The sequence below is a fragment of the Stegostoma tigrinum genome, chromosome 1 (genome assembly GCF_030684315.1).
Source record: "Stegostoma tigrinum isolate sSteTig4 chromosome 1, sSteTig4.hap1, whole genome shotgun sequence".
Taxonomy (NCBI): Eukaryota; Metazoa; Chordata; class Chondrichthyes; order Orectolobiformes; family Stegostomatidae; genus Stegostoma; species Stegostoma tigrinum.
In genome coordinates this window covers 146267149-146285627 of record NC_081354.1, presented here as the reverse complement: position 1 = coordinate 146285627, position 18479 = coordinate 146267149, and the positions used below count along the sequence as shown (strand labels likewise).

Genomic DNA, 18479 nt, shown 5'->3' with positions numbered 1-18479 from the left:
GGAGCACAAAAGCTGACGTTTCGGGGTCTGGGCCCGAAACGTCAGCTTTTGTGCTCCTGAGATGCTGCTTGGCCTGCTGTGTTCATCCAGCCTCACATTTTATTATCTTGGAATTCTCCAGCATCTGCAGTTCCCATTATCTCTGGTCCTTTTGGTTTATATTTGCAACACAAAGGTCGGGGGTGTTGACCTTAGGCAAAGGATGACAGTGACAGGCCGGAGGGGTTGAATAGCCGTGCCCAGTGACCAATGTTCCTGCGGCATTCATTCACCATGGAAGCGTCTGGTGCAGGTACACGTGAGCTGGACTTCAACCCCCAGCATGCCCTAGTGCGAAAAGCGGAAGTGACGCGTCCCATGGGAGCGCGAGCGTTGTCGGTTGGGGAGAAGCAGGAGCCGAGAAGCTGTGATCAGATCTTGAGGCTGTGTGTAGAAACACATCGCTAAATATATATCTAAATACAACCCGTTATCAACGTATGTATTTTCAACGATCGACATCGGCCAGTTGGTAGTTAGGGAGACTCGAAATAATTTATTTTTGGAGCAATGCGTTTCGCTTCACTTTCCTCTGGTTGTGTACATATATATTTTTCTTTCATCGCATGCGGATTTTTTCTTTCTTTTTGTACTGGGGAGCTGGTGAAGGAAAGATAATTAACTTGCGTTTTAATGGTTGGGGTGGCGGAAGGAGGAGGAAGCGGGCGCTCCTTCGCCATGAGAAACTGGGTCTCAGCCAATGGCGGAGCGCGGCGGGTCGCGTGGCTGGGTGGATCGGCCAATGGGCGCGTGTGAAATGGCGGTGTCGGGGGGCAGGACTTCCTCTGCCTGCCTGGGAACAAGTGCGTGCGTCGCGTCCCTTTGGGCTGGGAGGCCTGGAGAATGGCACACCGCTTTTCCCTTAACGCCCCCGCCCCTGAGGGAGAGGAACAGTGCGCCGAGTTGTCCGTACAAAATCATCTTAAAAGGAGAAATCACCAAAAACTGGGCATCTATCCCCGTGAAATTTGTACCACAGCTGCCCGCTTCATTCTCAATCTGCAGAATTTATATTAGCATTTTTTAAAAAAAATAGTTAAAATTAAAGGCTTTGGTCAAGTCGCAGGCGAGATTTCTAGTTAAAATTTGAAAATCTGACCGTTTAATTTGCAAGTTTAAGTTGTTTTAAAACGAGCATTGCAGTACATTTAAATGGGGTTATGCGCTTTGCTCAGGCAATTTTTTTTGCCCCATTAATTGGCGATGCGAAAAGCATTACACGGGCCTCGGTGTGGCCCCGCCAATCACGTTGGTTTTCCAGCCTTGGTTTGTTTGCCTTGGCGACACATGCTCTTGTCCTTTGGCCTTGGCATCATGACATTTGCGTCAGAAGGTTGTTCTGGGGGTTTCCAGCTCCACCCTGCATGAATCAAGCTCGACACAGGGCTGGGAAATTGCCCAGTGCTTGAAAAGTGCTGCCTTTTGCAAGAGATGTCAAAATGTGGCTTAAATGTTCATTCAGATGGATGTAAAAGTCTAGTAACACTGTTCAGAGTAGAGGGCTCTTTAGACACCCTGCCCAGCATTCTATTCAACAGCCAGAAACTTGACTTCATTTGTTCATTGGCTGTTGTGTACTCGTTGTGAATCAGTTTGAGTTGGCAGCCTTTTAACTAATGTCCCCATTAACTATTCACCCTCCCAGCCTGATTCTTGGCAACTCCTTTGTCTGTCCAACTCTTTCTCTCTGTCTTTGGGCTCCATCCTATCATTTACTCACTACCCCATCCACCTCCCTATTTTCTGTATATAAACTGACGTTTTCCCAGCCACCATCAGTTCTGAGGAAGGGTCACCGGACCCAAAACGTTAACTGTTTTTTCCTCCATGGGTGCTGCCAGAACTGCTGAGCTTTTCTAACAACTTTGTTTTTGTTCCCTTTAACAATGGTATGGCCACAAGGATCTGTTCATGGGCTTCAGTTATTTGCAATCTTTGTTAATGACTTGTAAGAAGTACTGAGTAATGTATCTTAAGTTTGCTGACACCTTATTAAAAACAGTTGCCCAGTAGTTATAATCCCTTGACTGTCAATTCAGAGACTTGGATCCAGAAGAAAACAAATGGCAAGTATAGACATGAGAGATCGAATCCCTGGAAGAGTATAGTCAACATGGCTTTGGGTGTGGAAAATTGTGCCTCATAACTTGAGTTTTTTTGAAGTAGTAACAATGAGGGGTAGGGTAATGGATGTGATCTATATAGACTTTAGGAAGGCATTCACCATGGTTCCTCATGATGGACTGGTTGGCAAGTTTAGATCGCATGGAATAGAGGGAGAACTAGCTTGAACGTGGAAGAGGAAGAGTGATGGCAAAGGGTTGCTTTTCAGACTGGAGGCTTGAGTCCAGCAGTGTGCCACAAGGATCGGTGCTGTGCCCCACTGCTTTCATCATTTCTATAAATGGTTTGGGCGGCATGCAGCTTTTGAGTGGTTAGCACTGCTGCCTCTCAGCACCAAGGACACCTGTCTTGCTTACATCCTCGAGCACCCTGTCTGTGTGGAGTTTGCCCATTCTCCCTCTGTCTACGTGGGTTTCCATCTGGTGCTTCAGTTTCCTCCCAACTTCCACATCTTTGGACTGTAATTGGATTGACCATGATAAGTGACCCATAGTGTTCAGGGATGTGTAAATTAGTGCATTAGCCATGGGAAATTCAGGGTTAGAGGGGTAGTGGGACAGTGCTGGGTGGCATGCTGTTTAGAGGGTCAGTATGGACTTTTTTGGCTGAGTGGCCTGTTTCCACACTTGGGATTCTATGATTCTTTGTGAACATGGGAACTGTGGTAAGTAAGGTTGCAGATGACACAGACGTTGGAGATGTAGTGGATTGAAGAAGGTTATCTCAGAGTACTATGGAATCTTGATCCAATGGGCTGAGAAATAGCAGGTGGAGTTTTATTTGAGTAACTTAAGTGCTGCATTTTGGAAAGGCAAATTAGGGCAGGACTTGTACACCTTAATGGTAAGGTTCTGGGAAGTGTTGCGGAACAAAGACCTTGGAGTGCAGGTTCATATTCCATGAATGTGGAATTGCAGGTAGCTAGGACAGTGAATACCTAGAATACACTTCCTCCCACCCACCCTCCTGCAAAAATTCCATCCCCTATTCTCAATTCCTCCGCCTCCGCTGCATCTGCTCCCAGGATGAGGCATTCCACTCACTCACATCCCAGATGTCCACATTCTTCAAGGACCGCACACCACCCCCCCCGCCCCCCCCCCCCCCCCCCCGCCGCCGCAGCCGCCGAGAATGCCCTTGACATCATCTCCTGCATTTCCCGCATCACAGCCCGACCCCACCACAGCCACCCCAAGCGGATCCTCCTCGTTCTCACATACCACCCCACCAAACTCAGGATACAATGCATCATCCTCTGACACTTCCGCCATCTACAATCCGACCCCACCCCCAAGACGTTTTTCTATCCCCACCCTTGTTTGCCTTCCGGAGAGACCACCCTCTCTGTGACTCCCTTGTCCGCTCCACACACCCCTCCAACCCCACCGCACCCGGCACCTTCCCCTGCAACCGCAGGAAGTGCTACACTTGCCCCCACACCTCCTCCCTCACCCCCATCCCAGGCCCCAAGATGACTTTCCATGTTCAGCAGATGTTCACCTGCACATCTGCCAATGTGGTATACTGTATCCATTGTACCCGGTGTGGCTTCCTCTACGTTGGGGAAACCAAGCGGAGGCTTGGGGACCGCTTTGTAGAACACCTCTGCTCGGTTCGCAATAAACTACTGCACCTCCCAGTCACGAACCATTTTAACTCCCCCTCCCATTCCTCAGATGACATGTCCATCATGGGCCTCCTGCAGTGCCACAATGATGCCACCCGAAGGTTGCAGGAACAGCAGCTCATATTCCACTTGGGAACCCTGCAGCCCAATGGTATCAATGTGGATTTCACAAGCTTCAAAATCTCCCCTTCCCCCACTGCATCCCTAAACCAGCCCAGCCCATCCGTTCTCCCCCCCCCCCCCCGCCACCGACTGCATCCCAAAACCAGCCCAGCCTGTCTCTGCCTCCCTAACCTGTTCTTCCTCTCACCCATCCCTTCCTCCCACCCCGAGCTGCACCTCCATTTCCTACCTACTAACCTCATCCCGCCTCCTTGACCTGTGTCCTCCCTGGACTGACCGATCCCCTCCCTACCTATACTCTCCTCTCCACCTTCCTTCTTTTCTCTCCATCTTCGGTCCGCCTCCCCCCCTCTCCCTATTTATTCCAGAACCCTCTCCCCATCCCCCTCTATGATGAAGGGCCTAAGCCCGAAACGTCAGCTTTTGTGCTCCTGACATGCTGCTTGGCCTGCTGTGTTCATCCAGCTTCACACTTTGTTATAGTGAAGGTGATGTTTGGCTTGTTGCCTTTATTAGTCAGTGCATTGAGTATTGGGAGGTGATTGGCAGGTGCCTTGGCAGGTCGTGTTGTGGCTGTACGGGACATTGGTTACGCCCCTTGTGGAATACTGTGTTCAGTTCTGGTTTCTTTGCTACAGGAAAGATGTTGTGAAACTTGAAAGGGTTCAAAAAAGATTTACAAGAATGTTGCCAGGGCTGGAGGGTTTGAGCTATAGGGAGAGGCTGTATAGGCTGTAGCTATTTTCCCTAGAGTGTCAGAGGCTGAGTGGTGACCTTAGGGGCTTATAAAATCATTAGTGACCCTGATAGGATAAATTGACAAGGTATTTTCCCTGGGATGGAGGCGTCCAAAATTGGAGGGCATAGGATTAAGGTGAGAGGGGAAAGATTTAAAAGGGAACTAAGAGGGTGGTGCATGCATGGAATGAGCTGCCAGTGGAAGGGGCTGGTATAATTACAACAATTAAAAGGCACCTTGATGGGTTTATGAATAAGAAGTCTTTACAGGGCTGTGGGCCAAATGCTGGCAAATGGGACTAGAATAATTTAAGATATCTGTTCGGCAGGGATGAGTTGGACCGAAGGGTCTCTTACCATGCTTACCTCTCTACGACTCTTTTAAAAATCTGCCACAATAGGATTTCAAATTCGTTCATGGGATGAGGGTGCCACTGTCTGGAACGGCATTTATTGTCCAGTGGGCAGTTAAGAATTAGCCACATTGCTGTGGATCTGGAGTCACGTAGGCCAGACGATGCTGTACAGGACATTTAGTGAATCAGATGGGTTTTTCTGACAATTGACAATGGATTCATGGTCATAAGAATTCCAGATTTTTATTAATGTCAAATTCCAATGTCTGCCACGGCAGGATTCGAACTTGCGTTTCTGGATTAGCAGTGCAGTAACAGCACCACTAGGCTGTTGTTTATGTCACAGATAGTATTTGAATTTAATAAAAATCTGGAATTAATGTTGGCCACAGAATCATTGTGTGTTGTCAAGAGAACTCCATCTGATTCACTCGTGTCCTCTACGGAAGGAAACTGACATTATAAAATAGTCTGACTTACATTTCACTGCAGACGTACAGCAATGCAGTTTACTCTTAACTCCTGGGTAATTAGGGAAGGACATTAATTATTGGGCCTGGCTAGTGATGCCCACCTCCCATGAATTAAAAATGTCAGTTAAAGCGAAGCAATATAGTCAGGCTAAGTAAATAAACAACAACATTACAAATGGAGTCTGTATGAGGAGTTATTCATTTTATTAGGAAGCATCAAAAAGGGTTATTGAGTGTACAGTACGAAGAACATTATGTTTCAATACAACCAGTAATTAGGAAGGCTCAATGACATGTTCATCTTTGTCAATAAAGGATTGAAGTATGGAAATCAAAGCTTTGCCTTTTGTTTTAAATGACCTTAGAGCGATCGTAGTTGGAGTACTGAATACAACTTTAGTCTCCATGTGTAGGATGCATTTTCTTTGTGAACTACTCTGAAAGCTTAATTGATTGGTTCCTGGGATTGGGGAAGCGAGGTGATGAGATTGAAGAATAGGTCCCATTTACTTAGAGACTAGGAGAATGAAAAGTGATCTGAATTTTGAAACAGAAGTTCCAGAAGAGTCTTGACCAGGTAGACAATCCAGCTTTTGTGACACAAAAGCTAGTTAAATAGTGGCCTGGTGTTAAGAGTTCTTTGAGATACCAAATGAATTGTTTTGCAATCTGATAGGTGGATTGTTGTGGTTAATGATAGTATTCTGTATAGAGTTAAGTGATGAGCAGATTCTGATTGGGATTGATGTGGGTGCTGTCATTTACATAATCTTTGTTAACAATCTGGATGAACTATTAGAGGTCCTCCTGAATTTTTACAAATGATGTAAAGATCTGTAAGTTTTTAATCCAACGTTCTAACATTGGTACAGAAGAATTGCAGTAATAGACCATTAGATCCTCAAGCCTGCTGAGCTGTTCAGTAAGATCTGCTTGTGTTTCAAATTTTGAGTTCACATCTATACTCAACAACATTGATTTCCCTGCCAATGAGAACCTAATCCTCTTGGCTTTGTTATTTTATGATCCAGTCATTCAGTACTTCCTGAAACAGTGTTTCAAAGTTGCACAGTCCTGAAATTTTTTTACCCCATTTCTCTCCAAAAAGAATTTTAAACTAGTACCTTCTAGTTATGATTAGAAACACAGCACTATAGGAGTGGTGGTTTAGTGGTTAGGGCACGTGGTGGCTCAATAGTTAGCACTGCTGCATCACAGTATCGGGGACCTGGGTTTGATTCCAGCCTTGGGTTACTGTCTGAGTGGAGTTTACACATTCTCCGTGTGTCAGTCGGGTTTCGTCCAGGTGGTCAGGTTTCCTCCCACAGTTCAAAGATATGTAGGTTAGATGGATTAGCCATGGTAAATTGTCTGTAGTATCCAAGGTTGTGCTGGCTAGGTGGGTTAACCATGGTAAAGATGATAAGAATGAGTCTGTGCCATTTAAGAAAGGCAATTATGAGTTTTCCTGCTTAGTTGAACCAGGAATAGTGCAAAATTGATAAATCTTTGTATTTTTTACTTCCTCCATGTGTAGTTGAGATAACATTGGAATGATGTACTTTCTTTGTAAAGAAGTAATGTACTGGAATGCAACTGCTAGTTTGCTTCACCCTAGGTTGTATGACTCCATCCCTCTATGTTGGGTATAAAAATTGAATAAACATTAGCAGCAGATGAGACCTCTTGACACATTTAGATGTTTTATCTACAATTTGAAATGTAGAATAAGAATTTCAAACTGAGTTAAATTAATGCATGTGTTCTGCTAATTATGCTTATATAGGGGTCCTTGATTTACGAATTTCTGACCCGTGAACTTTTGTGCTTACACACATGGTTCCCATACAAAGGTGAAATTTTACAAGATCTGGCATATGAATGTTTCCTGTGCTTCCAGGAATACTGTGAACTAGAAAACTGTGAACAGTTTTGATCTCCTAGTTTAGGAAAAATATTCCGGAATTGTAGGCAGTCCAGAGAATGTTTTGTCAGTTGATTTCAGCTTGAAGGGTCACTGAACCCAAAACGTTAACTCTGATTTCTCTCCAAAGATGCTGCCAGATCTTCTGAGCCTTTCTAGCAATGTCTGTTTTTGTTTTTGTTTCTGATTTCCAGCATCCATGGTTCTTGTTCAGTTTTTATTTTATCTGTATAAAATGTCCTTTGATTGTGGAAGAATTGTGTTTTTTCTTGGTTGGGTGAAACTTTCAATCTTTGGAAACGTAACTTAAAATTACTTTTCTTCTTAACAAAAATTCCCAGATGCCTAAGTCAAGGGAAGTTGTTTCTACAAGTTCAGACAGCGAATCAGATAGTGAAGTAGATCAAAAGGTAAGGCAAAAGATGCTGATGAATGTTAGTTTCAAAGGATTTCTGTATGATTTTATGAAGGTGATTTGTGCCTATCTCCATGTTTAAAAGACATTTAACAAAAGAAACATTCAAGTCATTTTTGATTTTTGGATAATTTAGGAGGCATCAGCACATATTCTTTAGTAAAGTGGCTCTGAGCTATCTTTTGAATTTAAAGTGCCATTACTGAGACCCCATTAAATGTTAATACTGCGAATAAAAATAGGATAATTTCAATTGAAGAAAAGTCTTTTTTCCACCCAGTCAGATATCCCCAAACTTTTTTCACTGCTGTACTAAATTTGAAAATGATGCTTGACTCTAGCAGGCATCAGCAAGTAAGGTATGTCAGTTGGCAAAAGTTATTGAAGTAAATAATAGGAACTTGTGGCTTTTCACAGGATTCCGAGGGTTGATTTAAAAACTATTTTTTCATCCTCCTTGATAACTTGAAAACAAGGGTCTGGATTTCGGTCATTGGCAGCCACCTTAAGGTTTAGTGTTTTCTGATGTGTGAGTTTCCCTTTTCTTGATATTAGTTTGGTTGTATCACCAAGTCAAGGGGATCTCTGACAGCCTGCAACAGTAATACCATCAAACAAGATAAACAGACATGCAGAATTATTTTGTCGATCAGCAAACCGGGAGTTTAAAACGTTTGAAATTTTAGATTCTTTAACTGAAAATTTTATGGACTGTAATAAATGATTGAAAGAATACATAGAGCAGATGAAAGCATCAAACTTCTAAAGAAGAACAACATTTTTAATCATAATGGAGAAAAATTTACATTCCACAAAAATAAAATTAATTTTAAAGGCCCAGAGTTTTTCTGCAGTAATTGTGAACTTCTGACAGTTTCAAAAACCCAGTTGCACATTATTCAACAAAATATAACCTTTTCAAAGGTTTTTGTAACAAGACAGAGTTCAGATGATTTTAAAAAGCAAAGAAAATGCAGTTTGGTGAGATTTCAATAGTGCTGGACAAAAGAGCATCTTCTGAGTTTTAATGTTGCAAACAGTTTCAGAGGCGTACAGCGATACCTGCTGACAACTGAAAGATTCAAGGCACTCTTTAATTTCACACCTCATCTGATAAATGTGTTCTGTTCTTTTGAGTCAATCTACATTGTCTGTGACTTCATACAACTTTGAACAGTTACAGAATAACCAGCTATTTTTGCAACAACATGAAATGCATCTGATTCCAGACTGAATACAGTGTAAATAAAGTAGTATCAGAGATAATGGGAACTGCAGATGCTGGAGAATCCAAGATGATACAATGTGAGGCTGGATGAACACAGAAGGCCAAGCAGCATCTCAGGAGCACAAAAGCTGACGTTTCGGGCCTAGACCCTTCATCAGAGAGGGGGATGGGGTGAGGGAACTGGAATAAATAGGGAGAGAGGGGGAGGCGGACCGAAGATGGAGAGAAAAGAAGATAGGTGGAGAGAGTATAGGTGGGGAGGTAGGGAGGGGATAGGTCAGTTCAGGGAAGACGGACAGGTCAAGGAGGTGGGATGAGGTTAGTAGGTAGATGGGGGTGCGGCTTGGGGTGGGAGGAAGGGATGGGTGAGAGGAAGAACAGGTTAGGGAGGCAGAGAAAGGTTGGACTGGCTTTGGGATGCAGTGGGGGGAGGGGACGAACTGGGCTGGTTTAGGGATGCGGTGGGGAAAGAGGAGATTTTGAAACTGGTGAAGTCCACATTGATACCATTGGGCTGCAGGGTTCCCAGGCGGAATATGAGTTGCTGTTCCTGCAACCTTCGGGTGGCATCATTGTGGCACTGCAGGAGGCCCATGATGGACATGTCATCTAAAGAATGGGAGTGGGAGTGGAAATGGTTTGCGACTGGGAGGTGCAGTTGTTTGTTGCGAACTGAGCGGAGGTGTTTTGCAAAGCGGTCCCCAAGCCTCCGCTTGGTTTCCCCAATGTAGTGGAAGCCACACCGGGTACAGTGGATGCAGTATACCACATTGGCAGATGTGCAGGTGAACCTCTGCTTAATGTGTACCTTCCCCTGCAACCGCAGGAAATGCTACACTTGCCCCCACACCACGTCCCTCATCCCTATCCCAGGCCCCAAGATGACATTCCACATTAAGCAGAGGTTCACCTGCACATCTGCCAATGTGGTATACTGCATCCACTGTACCCGGTGTGGCTTCCTCTACATTGGGGAAACCAAGCGGAGGCTTGGGGACCGCTTTGCAAAACACCTCCGCTCAGTTCGCAACAAACAACTGCACCTCCCAGTCGCAAACCATTTCCACTTCCCCTCCCATTCTTTAGATGACATGTCCGTCATGGGCCTCCTGCAGTGCCTCCGTGATGCCACCCGAAGGTTGCAGGAACAGCAACTCATGTTCCGCCTGGGAACCCTGCAGCCCAATGGTATCAATGTGGACTGCGCCAGTTTCAAAATCTCCCCTTCCCCCACCACATCCCTAAACCAGCCCAGTTCGTCCCCTTCCCCCACTGCACCACACAACCAACCCAGCTCTTCCCCTCCACCCACTGCATCCCAAAACCAGTCCAACCTGTCTCTGCCTCCCTAACCGGTTCTTCCTCTCACCCATCCCTTCCTCCCACCCCAAGCCGCACCCCCATCTACCTACTAACCTCATCCCACCTCCTTGACCTTGCCGTCTTCCCTGGACTGACCTATCCCCTCCCTACCTCCCCACCTATACTCTCTCCACCTATCCTCTTTTCTCTCCATCTTTGGTTCGCCTCCCCCTCTCTCCCTATTTATTCCAGTTCCCTCACCCCATCCCCCTCTCTGATGAAGGGTCTAGGCCCGAAACGTCAGCTTTTGTGCTCCTGAGATGCTGCTTGGCCTGCTGTGTTCATCCAGCCTCACATTGTATCATCACAGTGTAAATAAATGTTTTTTATGCATATATTAAGTGTGATTCAAATACAGTGCAGTTAGGTGATTATGAAGACATCTGTCTGCAAGAAGGAACTTGGAAAATAATCTAATCTAAATTCTGCCTGTAGTACTCTATTCTGCAGTTAGTGTTCTCAAACTATGGATGAATAGTTATTCTGCTAAGAATTGGAAAAATTTGATCTGGAAATCCATAAGTGATTGTAGTGAATGTAACAAAATTAAATTAGTGTAAATACTATTTTGTAATAGGTTGATAGTTTAAGGATTGATAGATCTTTAGACCTCAAAATAAAAATCTTTGGCAACGAGAAACCTAATACTTCTGTATTTTGCTTTATCCTCTATCCATATTGTCTGTTCTATACCTTAATTAAAAGTTAATTTCTGTGACGCATTCTTCGTTTATTTGACAGGCTAAGAGAAAGAAGTCTGCTCCAGCAGAGAAACCAGTAAAAAAGCAGAAGAGTGGAGAAAGTTCTGGGGGTGCAAAATGTGCTAAGAGTGACAAAGATGATAACCTATTTCAGGTGAGTTCTCTCTGTTGTAGCATAGTTCAGTGAACAACTGTTTATACTCATCAGCAGTACAGCATCTGTGGTTTATTTTGAATACTGATTTGTTGCAATTGGACTGATTCTCTGGTATCAGTTCTGCTGAGTGGCATTTTGTATATGCTGTGAAATGCTGGTATTTCTGCTCACTTAGATCAGGTTTGGAGTCAACAGGAAGGAGTGGGAGCTGGATGAAGACAGCAGGCCAGGCAGCAGCAGAGGAGCTGGAAAGTTGAAAATTTCTGAAGAAGGGTCCCAACCTGAAACATTAACTTTCCTGCTCTTCTATTGCTGCCTGGCCTGTTGTGTTCCTCCAGCTCCACACAATATTGCCGCTGACTCCAGCATCTGCACTTCTTCCTGTATATAGGAAGGAGAGGAAATGTTTTGCTCTTGGTTCCAGGGCGTAAGAGATTGCTCACAAATTGACTGTTGCTTACCTTTGGGGCACTTTTTGTTTTGAGGGAAGAAGCCAGATTTGGCAGAGTACACAAGAGCTTGGTCTTATCCATATTTTTTATTTTAGGAGCAAGGTTTGTTTTGAAATAATTTAAAGTTTTTACATTGCTACTGTTCTGTTTAAGATTTGCCATCACTCTGGGAATTTAGTCACGCGTATCTCCATTATAAACTTGAAAGGGTTTCGAAAAGATTTACAAGGCCTTCATCAGTATCCGAGAGCTTGAGCCACAGGGAGAGGCTCAATAGGTTGGTGTTTTTTTCCGTGAAGCGGAGGTGACTGAAGGGTGACCTTATAGAGATTTTAAAAAATCATGAGAGGCGTGGATAGGGTGAATAGTGTGAAGGTCTTTTTCCCAGGTTAGAGTCTGCAACTAGAGGGCATAATTTTAGGGTGAGAGGGGAAAGATGAGGGGCAACTTTTATGCAGGGGGTGCTGCGTGTATGAAAGCAGGTAGTGGAGGCTGGTACAATGACAACATTTAAAAGACATCTGGATGGGTATATGAATAGTTAAGGTTTAGAGCGATATCGGCCAAATGCTGACAAGCAGGACTGAATCAGTTTAGGATATTTAGTCAGCATGGGTAAGTTGGGCCAAAGGTTCTGTTTCCATACTGTATAACTCTGACTTGATTTTGTTTTAAACCTTAAATCATTGTGGTGGAGGCAATGTTAATCCCCTCAAAAGATTTCTAAGATACAGTAACCAAGATAGTAACTAATTTGCCCAAGTACCCATGAGGATTGTTATTTGCATATTTACATAACTGAATTAGTATAGATGTGACTCATTCGAGGCAATTGAATTTAGATCATTTCCTGCACTATTGATAGAATGTGCATTTGCTGTTTTCAGTAATTGTGTTCTTCAGCAGACATAAAAATTAGTTCTCCGGCAGCAGATTGATCAGATATATCCAGTATGTACAAAGCAGACAAACACAGCCTGGTCAGTTATTGCCCCAACAGTCAATGTTGCATCATCAGAAAAGTAATCAAAAGGGTCATCAAAAGTGCTATCAAGAAGCACCTGCTCTAAATAACTTGCTCACTGATGCTGAGTTTGGGTTCCGCCAGGACCACTCAGCTATTGACCTCAATACAGCTTTAGTTCAAACATTTCCATAAGAGCTTAATTTGAGACTGCAATGGGATTTACAGCCCTTAACATCTAGGCTGCATTTGACTGAGTGAAGCCTCAAGGATCCCGAGCAAAATTGGAATGCCTTCGAGAGCAGGTCACAGGCTAGAAATACTGCAGTGAGTAATTCACCACCTGACTCCAAAGCCGATTCACCAACAAGTCAGAAGTGTGGTGGAATACTCCCCACTTTCTTGGATGGGTGCAACTCTGTCAATACTCAAGAATCTAGACACTATCTAGATAAAACAGCACACTCATTTTGGGACCACATCCACAAGTATTCAGTCACTCCATCGCAGATGCTCAGTAGCAGCATTGTGCGCTGTTTACTCGAAGTGCTGCAGACATTTGCCAAAGATCCGGAGACAGCACCTTGCCAACACAACCTCTTCTGCCAAGAATGACCAGGGCAGCAAATATATTGGAACACCATTCTCTGCAAATTCCCGCCATACACTCACCATCTCGACTTACAAATATAATTGCTGTTCCTTCACTCCAGCAGAACGAGGAGGCAGTGTGGTGCAACACGAGTAGTTTGATAGAGAACCTAATCTTAAAAATGTTTACTGTAAGGCCCATGCCATCGGTAAAGGTGTTGAGAAAGACTTGGATCTTAGCTTCTGTGTGTAGCATTATCTGCATTTGTGTTGTTCAAAGATGATTGGATACGTTGATCTTTGATCGAACCTGCAGGTGATAGAAGTTGAACAGCTTGTTGTGAGGATTAGCTCCACTGCAGTCAGGAGCTGTGAAGTGGAGCATTTTAGCAAGAAAAATTTGAGAATAGGTATTGCGTGATGACATAGCGTTGCTTGATCCTTGGCGAAATGTGAATTAGGTCTGCGGTGAATCCATTTGCTTAGAATGCCTTTGTCGTGGAGCAGGCAGAAGATGGAGACAAACTCTTTTGGAAGCCCTCAAAACAAAGTCATCCCTTGTAGCTGACTGCGTGTTAACGAATTTGCAAATTTATGTTGAGCGTTCATATCCTTTGTAGTACAGTGATGCAGTTTGAAGTTAATGTTTAATGTGTTCTAAACATTGAAGGCTAAGAGTCTCGATCTCTAATGGGAATATAGGTGAATCATAAAATGTTTTGTCTATGAGAATCAAACTCAAGCCCACCCAAGTATCCATTTTAATATAATGCATTGAAATGTTTACAGTTTGTCAAAACAACAATGAAAATGAAGTGATTGTTGTTTTGTCATTCTTAAAATCAATTGAATTTTAAGTTTTCGTGCTGAATAATTATACAGTGGCTTGTGGATGATGGTACTGCCCTTTCTTGTACGTGAAAGGCTGGAATACTCACTCTCAACCAAAATAAACATTTTTCTATTACTAACTTACACAATATTTTGGAAATTATGATTTTGAAGTGAGTGGAGTTTTGTTTCCCTCTATCCTGACCTTTTTTGATTAAAGATACATCCTGATTTTGAAGGTAATTGAACAAGCTACACTGTGGGATATTGGACAAAACAAATCATATATTTTCATTCTTAAAGGAGGAAAAGAAAAAGTTTGTTTTACTGTCAGGATTGTAAATATGCTTTCACCCATGGTTATGGTTTTTAAAATCATTTTACTAGTATCTAAGAAGAAATGATTGCTGTAAATGTAATATTTTGCATTTGGAATAGAGTTTGCTGAGCTGGCCACATGCATCTGCAATATAGACAATGTCTCTGAAAAATGATCTAATGGGTTGAACTGTGCTTTGTTTTATAAGTTACACATTTAAAAAAAAAATTATTTGGACCATCTTTGGCAAGGCCCGCCCCCATATAAGATTATCTCTAAATCCCTTGAACAAGTGGCTTGCTAAGCCATGTCAGAGAGTATTCTGGGGTTGACCACATTTGTGGGTCTGGGTTCTCAGTTTGGCCAGATCAGGTAAGGACAGGTCTCCTTCCCAAAAAGACACTTTAAAAGTTTGGATTTCTACCAACACTGGGTTATAGTTTCATGGCATTATCACTGAAACTAGCCTTGTGTTCCAGATTTATTAATTGATTTCAAGTTCGACTGGCTGTATTGGTGGGATGTGAACCCATATCCTGAAAACTTTAGTATGGCCTGCTAACATGGAAACAGACCCTTTGGTCCAACTCGTCCATGCAAACCAGATATCTTTAATAAATCTAGTCCCATTTGCAAGCATTTGGTTCATATCCTTGTAAACCCTTCCTATTCATATACTGAATCCAGATGCCTTTAAATGTAATTGTACTAGCCTCCACCACTTGCTCTGGCAGCTCACACTATACATACACCACCCTTTGCATTAAAAAGTTGCCACTTGGATCCCTTTTAAATCATCCCCTCTCACCTTAAACCCGTGCTCTCTGGTTTTCGACTCCCCCACCCCGGGGTAAAGACCTTGTCTATCTACCCTATCCACGTGCCTCATGATTTTATGAATGTCTATATTGGGTCACCTCTCAGCCTCATGCTCCAAGGAAAATAGCCCCAGCCTATTCAGCCTCTGTCTGTAGCTCAAACTCTCCAGCCCTGGCAACATTCTTGTAAATCTTTTTTCTACCCTTTCAAGTTTCACAACATCCTTCCTTTAGCATGGAGACCAGAATTGCATGCAGTATTCCAAAAGCAGCCTAACCAATGTTGTGTACAGTCGCAGCATGACCTTCCAACTCCCATACTAGATGAAACCAAACATCAAACATCATCCTATCTACCTGCAACTCCACTTTCAGGGATCTTACAAACCTGTACTCTAAGATCAGTGACCTTATGATGACACAGTCCCTGTAAATAGCTGCAGATGAATGTTGTAGTACACACAAAGAAGCAAATTACGAAACAAAGAAACAATTTCTCTAATGATAGATATTCTGACCATTTATTTCCTTCAGTGGGAATTGCTTCAGAAGAAACTCTCCATTGTCATTTCCGAGCACGCTCAGTCGCTAAAAATAAAAGTTCATTCCCTGTTTTATTTAAAAATGAAAAATGCAGTTCATTTCAGCATAATATAGCAGATATTCCAAATGTAACATGTAGTACAAGGTATCAGGGGTATGGTAGACCTCTGCAACTAAAACATGTCTCTTAATTTCTGTTGAGCCTATTGAGTATGAATTCAGTGTGTTCATTGATTATATAATTTTGTAGCTTACTAATGATGTGGACTTTTGTAACAATATTTATTGACAGATTGGCAAGATGAGATATGTCAGTGTGCGTGAATTCAAAGGCAAAGTTCTAATTGATGTCAGAGAATATTGGATGAACCAAGATGGTGAAATGAAGCCTGGAAAGAAAGGTATTTATGTTGGGGTTATTAGATATCTGTTAGCAAGATGGGAATAGGAGTGCATATTTAAGGTAATGACCTAGCCTTATTGGATGAAGTGGTTCATATGGACCAAAATGTCAAACCAGATTGACACTTAAAACAAGTTACTGTTTGGTGAGTGGTTTCTTTGGAATGATACCCTTTGAGTTCAGAACCTTCAGGAGTGAAAGTTTTGATTGGCAAGAATGTCTCAAAAATCTATAAAATGTTGTTTTGTAACCATTGTTTAGCTTTGCCATTTATGCACTGACTTTTTTGTTTTTTTTCCCTACCCTACCATCGCTATTCAAATTTTAGGCATCTCCTTATTACCAGACCAATGGAATCAGCTGAAGGAAATGATTCCTGACATTGATGATGCACTGAAAAGGTTATAGAGTGACCATAACAGATGTACCCTGCTTTTTGTCATTGAACATGTCCATCTTTAACATTTACTTGTTTTCTAAAATAAGAAATTAAGCTTGTTTGTATTGTAATGTTCATAATGTGACTGTTTTATGTATATGCAGTACATCCCAGCTTTCATATTTTTTAAAAATCTCTTAAGGGTACACTATTTAGAAAAAATGGTATGGAATTTGTTTTTAGTGTTAAAATTACATTTTTGTTTCTTGATTTGATGTTTGGCACCTGCCATATCATGTCGCTAGACTTGTATTATCCTAAGCTAGTAGATACAAATGTTTTCAAGAACAACTTTTGTTTAAATTCATGCAGCTCTATGAAGACACTTTTTTTTGATGTATGATTCAATCATTAAATCTTCTGGCTATTTCAAATTGGCATTTTTAGCTTTCCCAGTGGCCTTGTGGGTAAATACAGCACCGGGTGTAGCAATAAATTTTACAGGCCAGTAGATATTTAATGTGTGACATGTTGCGTGTTAGTAGAGTTGATCTTGTTGACAACAGCAGTTGAACTGCAAGAATTTGACTGTCCTGTGATAGGGGTGTGTGAGGCAGGGTTTCCTAATTGTGATTATCATTTGCTATCCATTACTGGAAAATAAACCTGTTAATGTCTTTTGAGGGTTGGGTTAAGCCTACTAGATTGCTGCCCATGATTGGAGCTGTTTGATTGAAACATTTAATCATTAAGTCTTGCATATGAAGAATGACATCTTGAGTGAGTTGCCAAAGAGCTGTATCTGGAACGTCATTCCAAAAAGAGTAGGTGTCATCAGGATGGTTGGAGAGGAGATGAAGAAGCATTACATGTCACTAAAACCATGGGATAACTTAATAGTGGTTTGACAAAGGTTTCTTTTGCTTTATGTTTTTAAAGGATGTTTACTCTCTGTTTAAAGCTTCTCACTGAGTCTCTGATAGTCCCAACATATCATGTAATTTTTGGAGTTGGGGAGGATCGGATTGTAGTGTTCCACTCTTCAAATAATTGAAGCTTGGTTCTCCACACAAGTATTTGTTGGATTCTGTAGCTCAAATAAATTGATTTAGCTGTGGGTTTTTCCAAGCTCTCTTTGGACTAGCAAACACTCTTAATGGCTTTATAATAACAAATGGACTGGTGCAGGGAACTGTAACTTGTTTAGGTGACTGAATAGTAATTTTAAAAATGTGCATCAATATGGCTGTCATTTAGTCCAGGATTTTTCAACATTTCCCTGGTCTTTGCTTGCTGTAAATGCAACTGTTTAAGTGATAGCTACTTAGGAGTAATTATAAGCTGAAACATGACTGATAAGTCATGTAACCATATAGGTGCTTGTCATAGTGCTTTCATGAGGTACCACTCCCAATTTAATATTTTCACACAGCATGCTTTGACTACTTTCAGTATGCTTTTGTATTATTTCACAATGTTCACATTTCTCTGATCTGTACTGAAATGTGGTAAAATAAATAAAGCTGTTGCAGCAACTTGAACTGACTTTGATTTTAATGTTAATTTACTGAAGCTTACGAGTAGAGAATTACGTAGACGTTTCTTTATAACATTTATACTGATCTTGTGTTTGCTAAAGTTATCATGACCCTTTTAAGGCTACATTTTTTAGCTTTGGTTTTGTTCATCTACATTAATTATGTACAGAAATTGGAAAGTTGGTAGTTAGACCTTGTGTCCCATAAGAGATAATGGGAACTGCAGATGCTGGAGAATCCAAGATAATAAAATGTGAGGCTGGATGAACACAGCAGGCCCAGCAGCATCTCAGGAGCACAAAAGCTGACGTTTCAGGCCTAGACCCTTCAGAGAGGGGGATGGGGTGAGGGTTCTGGAATAAATAGGGAGAGAA

The 18479-nt window shown here is 42.3% G+C and overlaps 1 protein-coding gene across 1 annotated transcript; it reads left to right on the top strand.

The window, feature by feature from the left end:
- The first annotated feature begins 341 nt into the window (after positions 1–341).
- LOC125457254 (activated RNA polymerase II transcriptional coactivator p15) lies at positions 342–18112 on the top strand. The gene is made up of 5 exons (XM_048541225.2): positions 342–477; positions 7746–7814; positions 11151–11264; positions 16078–16186; positions 16517–18112. Exons 2-5 carry the CDS (start codon positions 7746–7748, stop codon positions 16594–16596), a joined length of 372 nt encoding a protein of 123 aa, XP_048397182.1. The 5' UTR covers positions 342–477; the 3' UTR covers positions 16597–18112.
- Positions 18113–18479: the final 367 nt, after the last annotated feature.

Excerpts from the sequence above, each read along its gene's own strand:
- LOC125457254 (XM_048541225.2), top strand. The coding sequence starts at position 7,746 with ATGCCTAAGTCAAGGGAAGTTGTTTCTACAAGTTCAGACAGCGAATCA. Across the intron at positions 7,815-11,150 it reads ATAGTGAAGTAGATCAAAAG|GCTAAGAGAAAGAAGTCTGC; the intron begins GTAAGGCAAAAG and ends TTTATTTGACAG. Across the intron at positions 16,187-16,516 it reads AATGAAGCCTGGAAAGAAAG|GCATCTCCTTATTACCAGAC; the intron begins GTATTTATGTTG and ends TTCAAATTTTAG.